Consider the following 10,860-nt stretch of genomic DNA (forward strand, 5'->3'; position numbering starts at 1 on the left):
GACACCGAGGTTGCCTTCTCGTCGCAGGGCGGTCATGAACGCGATTCGCGATTTTTCATCCATCGGCTCGTCGTTTGTCCGGTATGGGGAATATAGCTTCCTTATACGCCATTTTTGAAGTCAGAGCTTCCTTCCACGATCGCTCGGTGTTTCTCGTTCTTCGATAATTTGAAGTCAAAAATTCCTTTTGATTGCAAAAATTCCTAAGTGCGTCTCTGAAATGTTCAGCGCCTTCAAAACATTGTCGATATCCAACGACAACACTTGACTGATCGGATGAGGAAGGAAGGCATGCCACACCCTCGGGGCTCGCCATGATGTGGAGCGAGCTGTTGTCGGATTCCCGAATTCGCCAGACACTTTAGTTTAAAAGCGAACACGATCGATATTTTAAAGCAGAGACACAAAATATTTAAAGCGATAAACATAAATCTTAAAGCGTTAAAAACAAAAAGTTAAATAATAAGTTAATAAGTTAATCGGAGACAATAGTGTTTAAATGGAAACTTGATAAATGTAAAGCAGTTGACGGGGATAATAAACAATAATTAACTTCTACAACTATATAAACATAAGCGAGAAGAAACTTACAGACGAGAAGAACTGCGTTTTCGATGGGATACGATGCCACATCATCTGTCTCAACAACAAGATCAACAACAGAACATTTGAAGATGGAGTCGACGTGACACATGCTGTCTGGAAGTCAACCTCGTTTTTATATGAGACATACTGGTTTTATGTCCATCGGGTGTGATAAACTTCACCCGACACGGGAAATATCGAGGACCCCATCGCTCACATATTTCAGTCTAACTCGATTCCCAAGAAGTCGTCGCCAGTGAACATTAGCACTCGTCCCTCCCCGTTGTATCTAGCGATAAGCACAAAAACTCTCCATAATTTAATCGGAAGAAAGCTAAAAATTGAATACTGCCAAATGAGAAGAAGAAAAAGAAGAACAAGAACAAGAACAAGAACAAGAACAAGAAGAACAAGATATGAGCCTCTAAACTTTGTTTGAGAAAAAAAGCAAGCGGAGGCAAAAAATTAAAAAACTATCGTAAAGAAAGTTATGATTGGGCGTATTTTTTCCACACTTTTCGAGGCAAAAGGAATTTCATATCGTGGACCCACTTCAACTTACGTGAGGGGTTAAAAGGAATGTAAAATATAACGGAGGTGTCCAGGGGTGTCTGAAAAGTTGGAGGGTTTTGGGAAGTTTTGAAAATTACGAGGGTGAGCAGTAATTTTTCACTAAAAAATAATGAAGAGAAAAAGGAGTTCAAAAAAATCATGGAATATGTATATATATACATATATCTCATTCAAAAAAACAAGCATAATCAATTTTTTTATTAAAAAGTTATATATATATATATATATATAACTTGAGAAGAGAGTAAAAGACAAAAATGTTTCTCAGATTTGAGACAAGAACAAGCAGGAGTGGGCAAATATATTAAATTAAATTTACAATGATTTTGAAATGAAGTAGGTATAGAACATCCCATGTTCTTGTACAATAATACAATTCCAAATGAACAATTGTATTCTACTCTATGATAGAATTGATTGATAATAATAATAATAATATTACAGGAATTGAAGTTTGGTGTGTCAACTGATCAACAACCAAAATTGTTCTTTTGCTTTGCTGTTGGAGACAATTTTAAAGACTTTCTTCATCAGCGGGCACTCTAACTCGCTCGCCATTGAAGTAGAGGTATCTCCATCTCTTTCGATATTTCTTCATCAACATCTTCTTCTTATGGCTTTGGCCCGAAATTTCAAATGCTCTGCCCACTCTATAAACTGTGTCATCATCAGGTCTCACTCCCAATTCCTCCATGTCTGTAAATACCTGACATTTTCTCCACAAATCAAAGAAATTAAGTAACCCAGTGACTGTAAAAGTCACTTACAAGCTGCAAATATTGAACTTGGTTACCTCCAAAATCTTCTCTGGCATGTGATGGTGCTCATATAAAGAAATTATTCGAGAAAAATAACCGCTTAGAAATCGATCGGGAGTGTGTTTGCAGAATCATGTTCCAAATGATCTCAGTTTCATCTAACCTCCCGTCCATGTCAAAAGCCAGCAGAAGTGTGTCATATGTTCCCATTGTGAGCATTTGGCCCTTGCTTAACAACCACTTTGATACCTGCAATATATAGCCACACATCCTCAAACAAGGCATTGTGCAGAGTTCCAGCATGATACCGAGAACAAAAGCTAAATAAAAAGGAACAGATAATAACATTTTAGAATCTATTAAGTACATACTTGAATGATCCTCAACCATTGTTTTCATAGTTCACATCCACAAACAAGGCATTGTGCAGAGTCTCAGCATGTTACAGAGAACAAAAGCTAAATAAAAAGGAACAAGCAATAATATGTTAGAATCTATTAATTACATACTTGAATGATCCTCAACCATTGTTTTCATAGTTCACATCCTCAAACAAGGCATTGTGCAGAGTTTCAGCATGTTACAGAGAACAAAAGCAAAATAAAAAGGAACAAGTAATAATATGTTAGAATCTATTAATTGCATACTTGAATGATCCTCAACCATTGTTTTCTTCGACGCAAAATACTCAAAGCTTTTGCTGCAGCAATGACAGGGAATTCAGTCTCCCATGCAGTCCATTTGTCTAATGTTCCATAGATTGCTTCTTTCTCATTCGGGAGGTTCGAGACCTACAAAAATTCATAAAAGCATATATTTTTATGAGCAAAGAGAACATGCAAGAGCAAGTAATGAACTCAAGTAAATCAAACAGTTCAAACTTAGCAGGAATTCAGGACAGCTATTTGAAATCTTAGCCAAAAACTCTCACAAATGATAAATGGCAAACAAAAAGAAAAAAAAAAAATGCAATTTTTGAAACAAATACGAGGTTACAAACTCTAGGAATACAATTAACAGGATTTTGAGAAAGATTAACATGAAAATCAGTGAGAAACTTACAATTCGAACAAGATGGAGGGCCTTCTGCCCAGATCCAGCAGAATCCCTCTTCTTCCATAAATGATGCTCCTTTTTCCCTGGCTTCTTTACTATCTGTCTGTAAATCAGTTTTCAACCATACAATGGCCTATAATTCAAAGAACCCTAACTTAACTTCACTTGAGAAATAAATCAAAATGTAAAGAAAACACCTACAATGATTTATCGTGGCTCAAGATGCAAGGGAGCTTTGATTGGTTGTTGTGTTGTTTGAGAGAAAGCGATGAAGGAGAAAAGATCACCTCTGGTGATATCCTCCGGAGAGGAAAAGGATTGAAGGTGCTGGAGCGAAGCCCTAACCCTAATTCCACCATTGCAAGTGGGGGGAGCTCAAACCCTAAACCCTCAGCCCAAGCAAGATAACACTGTTACCGTAACTTATCCATATAAAATTTCATTACCAAAAAATTTCTTTTATATATGATTTTGCACTTTGTTTTTTTATTTTTTATTTTAAAAAAAATTGGATAAAACTAGCGTTAATTAAAAAGAAAGGGAAAACTACAATGACTTTCCATACAGCACATACCGTGGGAAAACGCAAAAAGCAAAACAACAACCACTAACTAGCTAAAGTGGTAGACGGAGGAGACACAGCTAAAAACAAAAGCAAGTAAAAACAATGAAGTAACGACACACAAAAACTGCCAACACACTCTAAAGACCTTTCTGCTACTCATCCATGTCTGAACCTGTATCTCCTCGGAAGCCAAATCAACCCCTGTCTTCTCCACCCTCGGACCTAAAAAATCCAGACTCCGGCGGATGGTAGTGATGGAATCCTCCAACTTGACTCTGGAACTCTCCCGGCTGTGTCACCACTGCCTCCGGATTCCGGCGGATTTTGCCCTTTATTGATAAATATATATATATTTATATATATAATCTATAAAATAAAACCAAAAATCAAATAAATATATATTCTTCCATAAGAAATTCATATCTTTACTAAAAGAAATACAATTCACAGAGAGGTTGAAAATTTAGGCATAAGAACATAGTTGTATTAAAGTATTAACTCATTTGTATAAACTCATGATATAATTTATTCATATTTCATTAAAAAAAAATAGCTCTTGAACAATCAATTTGAGCAAACACAATCAAAGCAGCCTAATATGTAGTAGGGCTGAATTATAAAAAGAATATAGCTCAAGTATTAAAAAAATATCAAAGGGATTTATTGGACTCAAAGACATATATCCCGGCCTAAAACAAATTACAACAAAGTAAAGCTTTAAAAAAGTAAATACAAGAAGATGCATTAACATGGTGCACCAAACTGTATCTAATTCTATGTATATATATATATATATATATATATGTATCCATATCTTATTAATTAGTGCCAAGCAGAAGCTGAGATCAAGCTCCTGTTTTTCCAGCCCAGCAGCATAGCTCCATCCTTCTCAACCAATGTATACTTATCAGAATAGCAAGCTAGAAGAGTCCTTATCACAGAGTTGACATATGAGCTCAGAGGATATGGTTTGAACCCTGCCATGGTGAGCCTGGACCTCCATTTCCCCAGTAGTTCATACCTCTCTACTCTTTCCTTCCCCTCGCACGCGATCATGTTCACAATGTCCTTTGCCAGACAGTGCTGCTCGACACTGATCCGTTCCTTGCTGTCTCGAGCCAGTGTGGCATCAATGGACTCGAACATAGCTGAGTAGTAATCCAGTGTCTCCATGAACCTTGTCAAGAATGGAGTTGTGTTGCTGTTGGATTCATGCTCAACCAGGGTGGTCACTTTTGGCGATAGCCCTTTCACCATCCGAAGCAGACCGTCGCGAGGATTATTAACATCAACACTCTCATCTGGTGTGTGATGAAGCTGAAGAGTGAAGTTCACTGCAAGTGCTTCGTCGGGCCTGATGTCTAGCATGTCTCGAGTAACATTTGGACCATAAACACTCAATGCATTGAATTCAAGTGGTATATTGAACTTCTTCGACATTTCAGAAAGCATCTTTCCAACAAGTTGAAGATTTTCTCCTCGGGCATATTCTGACACTGGATCATCTATTCCAGTGATACGCACATGAGGCGGCCCTCCTGGTCTTGCCGCCAATGCCTGTATCAAAGTGATCCATTGAGTCCCCTGAGCAATTTGAAAAATCAATGATGTGGATGCGGTTCTCATTCCTCAGAGCTTCAGCAATTGCACCGTTAGCTGCCATGTAGCCGAACTTGAAGTAGGGACAGATGTCATACAGAATCCGCATGTAGGGATAGCAGCTCCTTGCTCTCTGGTGCACGACACTTGAGGGCCTGGTAGATATTAGTGCCAGAAGACTCATGCCTGGCGACTAGGCCTTCAATAATATAAGCACCAAGGCGCTGGATAGGTTCACCAGTAATGGAAACCACACCGCGGGCTTTCTCAACAAGTGTTTCGAAATCTTCAATCTTGTTTTCCGATAATGCTTCCGCACATTTTACAAGCAATTGCTTCATGTTATTCAGCGGAATGTCTGCCACCTCTTTTAGACGCTTCTCTGGACGGTTTACATAACTACCCTGATATCTGGTTAAAGGATATTGGTGATGAGGGTTAGAGACCTGAACACATGACACTTGACTAGATGTCCTCGATCGGGACTTTGGGACTTGAGCTATTTTTGTTTCATCCAATTCAGTGTTGGTGCTGGTTGTTACCTCATCAGAATCAGGAGCCATTAGGACAGTCTCTAGTTCTTGAAGGGCATGTCGAATGCTCTGGCCGGGAGGAAATGTAGGCTGAACTATGATGCCCCTGGATACCGTCTTGGAAAGAAATTTCAGCCTGCCTGAATGAATTGCCGGAGTAATAGGAAGGACTGTACTGTTCCTGGCTATTGCTCCTTGCAGATCAAAGTTTCACAGTCGAACTGGCTAGACAGAGGAGAGTTTGGTGAAATTCCTAGATTAAATTTTTATTGAATCCACTGGCCATTCAGAGTATGCTGGAGTGATCACGGATGAATGATTGTAAGAAATGTCAGCATCGGTGAATTCAGATCCGAAAAAAATTGTTGCATGTCCATTAGAAGGGAATGGCATCAATTTAAAAAGTTATCTGCATATTAATTATAGATTACTCAAATTACAAAAATGATAGTAACATTCTTTATAGAAGACACACGCACAAAATACCAGCCGCTAAATATGCCATGTATATAAATGAAATATCAAATTTCAAAGTCTAGAAAGTTCTCAAATCATTCAAACAATTATCATAATTTCAAACAAGAATTGAAGACTCAAACAAGCACATTCAATTTCAACAATTCCAACTGTTTGATATGAACAATCAACAAAATCATCATAGAGAACCAAAAAGCAGAATTCTCAAATTGCTTGTATGGAAAAAACAATGGTATATTCACAGCAGCAATAAGTACAAGCATACATAAACAATGATATATTCCATATATCTATTAAATTAATTAGAACCTCAAACAAATGGTAACCTTATCGGTCATTCTACAATAAATGATATTTAGAAATCAATATCAACACAGCCTTGAAATTTTGAATTATCTAAAGGTGACTTAAACCTGAAATTGGAAGAACACAAGGGGATAATAAATTGGACTTCATATTTGGCAAATCACTTTCATAAAACTAATTACTTGTATGGGAGGTATCCTCAGTTTTAATTTGACACACTAATGGGAGTCACCATCACCAGGCTTTCACCACACTAGAATGATGATTGATTCTGGCTTTACACCTCTAAATTAAAAACTTCCAATAATTGGAAAAAGCAAGCCAAGAAGCTAAAAGCAAAAGAATTAAAAATTAAACTAGGGCAAGTGGAGAGCATAAAAGACAAAAGAAAATCAAAAAAAGTTAAGGAATAATTACAAAAACAGTGTAAGGAAAAAGAAAATCTTTCTTAAATATTTTCCTGTAGAAGTGCGACAAGCTCACAAACAACCAAATTATTTTCACAGTGAATTCAATCAATCATTCCCTGAATTTTCACCAATCTATCAATCAGAAACCCATCCAGATTCCAAACCCATAGTTTCAATGAACACCAAAAAACTAGAACCGACATCTCTTCCCCTTGTTCTTTAACCATAAAAAAAATTCTTTCCAACATAATTAAATTCATGAAATTCTTTCACAAAATTCTAAAATCTCTCCTTTCTGAGAAGAAGAAGAAGAAGAAGAAGAAGAAGAAGAAGAAGAAGAAGAACATGCTCTTCATAACCAGCTTAAGAATACCTAAATCCCAACAAGGAATCATAACAACATCTAAACCACTATTTCCAAACAAAAAAACAATCCATAGTTTCTACAAGATCATCAAATCCAAACTTTGTTTCATTTTCCACAATCTCCATCTATCCATCCATTCACCTGAACCAAAACTCAAGCACAAAATTTCATTTAAATCAAAAGAACACAAAAAGCAAGATTCCAGCTTTATAAAACAAAAAAGAAAAACCTCACCTTTCACCCCCAATGTTCACCAAAAAACCAAAAAAATCTCAACTTTTTCCTCTCACTCCTCCTCGTCGTCGTTGCTTCGCAATCTAACTCCAAGACCAAGAACTCAAGCATTCACGAAAAAGAGCTCTATATAAAGAAACAGAGTGACACGGAAGTCAGCGTTCCCGCGGTCCTGTTCTTTGTTCTTTGACCGCACGTGCAATCTCCACGTTTCACCCTCCGATTCCCATCCAACGGTCCTCCTTCATTCTTCATCCACGTGAGCTGATCTATCGCCAATCACGACCGTGTATTACACGTGACAACCTGTCTACGATGCCGCCACGCGTGACGACATGTGAACGTGTCATTACATGGTGAACCCTCTATCCTGACGTGTCTCCCACCTCACTCACCGTCCGATCTTCATCCAACGGCTACAAACACGTATCTCATGATGCAACATCCACCGTTGGTCCCTGAGATGCCGACTTAAAATCTTTGTCCTTCTAGAAGCACCTGATGATGATCTTTATTTATTTATTTAATTAGTTCCAGTGATTGTAATCTGTGAATATTATAACATGATTATGATTTCATGCAATTAGATGTCATGTTTGGATTCACTTATTAAAGTGATAAATAAATTATGTTGGTGGATGTTGAACTGGTCTGTAAGAAATTAATTTATTGGTTACCATGTTAATAAATCTCTATATTAAAATAAAGAAAGATGGAACCATGGCATAAATCACACGCATGCATTGAAAATATAGAAAAAGAAAAAGGACTAGATTAATGATGGAAAAGAATAAAGAGAAGATGGAATGGAACTTGAGTCCTTATGAATGACAAGGAAGGCACTATCAAAAGAGCAGCGCATGGTCTGGTTCACATGATATTGATGCCTTTTTATCAAGTGTGATCTCTAATGTGACACCATTTCCATTTGAATATCATGTCTTTGGCTCATCAACTAACTCACATTTATCATTTATTTTATCACAAAATCAAAAAAAAATAAATAGAATAACACATGATTATTAGAAAAAGGCAAATTATGTTTTCGTGTCAGTGATACAATTTTATCGATGAGAATAATGACTCAGCTAGTAAGATGAAGTGTAGTCTTAAATTCTTAAAGTTTTATAAAAATAAAACTGAGTGACAATCAAAATACAAGCTACATTCACCAGTACATTCGGAATTGATAATATAAAAATAATTTATCCTCGATCTACTTCCATGTTGTGGGTTATATATATAGTCGACTTTAATTTTTATTTTAATATATATTTATTTGTGTGATTTATTTATAAAAAAAATGGGTTTGATATTGGCTCTCAGTGTTGATAAAGTAACGAATCTAATGAGTATGGTTGAGGTGCCAATCTATATTTGGCTAGGTGCAATGTGGTTGACGGAACATGTTGAAATAACAAACAAATAATGCTTAGCAGGATCCATTTCTTCCGTACACGCATGACAAAGACATGAGTTGGATTTTTAAAGTTTGATTTTTCTTTTGTAAGCGTTGATGACCCGAGTCAATGTTGAAAAAAACATATGTTGCTTCTTCGAAATTCACTTTGGTCTCTTTCTTAAGGTTGACCTCATAATTAAAAAGAAAAACTCATTTAATTAAAAACCCAACAGTTTATTTAATAAATTCAAATTCCTACACATGAAACACACTCATCAGTAAAACATTAGCTCAAGGTTTACAAATTACTACAAAACAAGGTAAAAAGAGCAAGTGGGTTCAACAAGTAAAAAGCTCTTCAATGTTAGCATAGAGACCCACCTTCCCTGCCACTGAATCAAACCCTGATTGCCTGGCCAATTCCTGATAACTATCAAGTGGCTTGTGAACTCTGCCAGCAATCACTCTACAAACCAACAAAGCTTTTCTAACACCAACACAATGAGCTTCATGAAGCTCATCAATGGATTCAAAAGCTCTCCCACTTGTAGCAGTTGTGAACACACCAATGCCACCTTTCTTCAAGTCTTTCTTAGTAGAGAAACCATGCCTGATAATCCTACACACATTGCATTTCTCTGAAGCACAGAGACTTGAAGAACCATTCATGCCCAATGAACACATAATTGTAGTGCCATAAAACCTCAGTAATTCATTACCATCAGCCAAGCAACGAGGGTGCTTCTTTGGGAGTTTACTGGCTCTGTTCTTAACCATTTCTCTGTGTTCTTCAAAGTGACCAAGAGTTTTCTGCATGTTATGAACTTTTAGAACCCTCTCTATTCTCCCACAACTGTTCTCATTCTTTAACCAGCTTGTTCTACAGATAATTTCCACAATCTTTCTTGAGGAATCACCTTCCAAAAGTTCAGTAACTGGAAGGAAAAATAAAAAGAGACAGTAGTTTACAGAGTTTAGTTTCTCAAGAGAAGTTATGAAGTGAAGAACTGACCTGCATGGTTGGAGAGATGATGAGCTTCTAAAGATTCCCACTTCCCAAAGTCCTTACCACACTTGTGGCATCTCATAATGGCAACAGTTTCATGAGATGATGTTCTTTTTGAAGGAGTTCTGATAGCAGCTGCTCTGGGAGAAGGATTGTACCTAAAGCCATGGTGGTGCCCTCCAGGGCCTGGTGTCCCAGGCTTAAGAGTGCCCACGTAGGTGGAGTTAACCCCATTGTCAACTTCATGGAAAGCTCCAAATCCAGTGATCTTGAGCTCATAGTTTGAGTTGTTGAGAACCACCTCATGGGTTATAGGGTTGAGGAACTCACTGCTCCCAATGGACCTTGGACTGCAACTTGGAGGTCTTTCTAAGCGCTTCTTGCTCCCATGGATAACATCTTTGAGGTTGGCTATGGATCTTGAGCAACCTGACCTTCCTGCTTTCCTTGTCAAGATGGTGTTCAAATGAAGCCTGGCCTTTGGATCATATACATCACACGGCTCAGATTTACACTGGAGAGACCTCTTGAGAGACATCCATACTGTAGACATCTCCCCTCCTCACTTGCTCACTCTTCTTCTTCTGTGGGCTACTTTACTTTCTTAGTTATAGACCACCAACTTTGAAGCATAGGCTGCATAGCATTAAATTCTAGGCAAACAAATAACTACAAGAGTACCTGCTGTATGTCTTGTTTTCATTGGTTGCGCACACAGCATACACACCTTCAAAAAGCTGTATATGTACCTGTCATTTGCTTCCATGTTTATGATTAGGCGTAAAAGAACATCATAAAAAGCTTTCCATCTCTTTATCAGAATTGGGTTTATCTCCACAGAAACAAATGCTACTCATGGAAACTTGAATGCCAAGTGATAGATACAGATGAAAGATGAAGGTATGATAAAGAGGAAAACAACAATAAATGATGAAGGTATGATAATAAAGAAGAAAAAGAACAATAAAAAATAAATGCCCTGCCAGAAA

At 37.3% G+C, this 10,860-nt stretch overlaps 2 protein-coding genes and 1 pseudogene across 2 annotated transcripts; all 3 read right to left on the reverse strand.

Moving 5' to 3' along the window:
• Positions 1-1,604: 1,604 nt before the first annotated feature.
• LOC120276964 lies at positions 1,605-3,388 on the reverse strand (annotated as a pseudogene).
• Positions 3,389-4,196: 808 nt separating this feature from the next.
• Positions 4,197-5,911, reverse strand: LOC120278072 (chitin-inducible gibberellin-responsive protein 1-like; the record flags this gene model as incomplete). Its single annotated transcript, XM_039284972.1, is given in 5 exon segments — positions 4,197-5,136; positions 5,138-5,248; positions 5,250-5,741; positions 5,743-5,871; positions 5,873-5,911. Coding segments are annotated over 5 exon segments (1,548 nt in total), but the record flags the coding sequence as incomplete, so codon positions are not given.
• A 3,293-nt stretch (positions 5,912-9,204) lies between these two features.
• LOC120278118 lies at positions 9,205-10,592 on the reverse strand. The gene is made up of 2 exons (XM_039285034.1): positions 9,878-10,592; positions 9,205-9,800 (listed from the first exon to the last, which is right to left on the reverse strand). Exons 1-2 carry the CDS (start codon positions 10,422-10,424, stop codon positions 9,205-9,207), a joined length of 1,143 nt encoding a protein of 380 aa, XP_039140968.1. The 5' UTR covers positions 10,425-10,592.
• Between the last annotated feature and the right edge of the window lie 268 nt (positions 10,593-10,860).

Source organism: Dioscorea cayenensis, chromosome 15 (genome assembly GCF_009730915.1).
Source record: "Dioscorea cayenensis subsp. rotundata cultivar TDr96_F1 chromosome 15, TDr96_F1_v2_PseudoChromosome.rev07_lg8_w22 25.fasta, whole genome shotgun sequence".
Classification (NCBI taxonomy): Eukaryota; Viridiplantae; Streptophyta; class Magnoliopsida; order Dioscoreales; family Dioscoreaceae; genus Dioscorea; species Dioscorea cayenensis.

Excerpts from the sequence above, each read along its gene's own strand:
- LOC120278118 (XM_039285034.1), bottom strand. The coding sequence starts at position 10,424 with ATGTCTACAGTATGGATGTCTCTCAAGAGGTCTCTCCAGTGTAAATCT. Across the intron at positions 9,801-9,877 it reads TCATCTCTCCAACCATGCAG|TTACTGAACTTTTGGAAGGT; the intron begins GTCAGTTCTTCA and ends TTTTCCTTCCAG.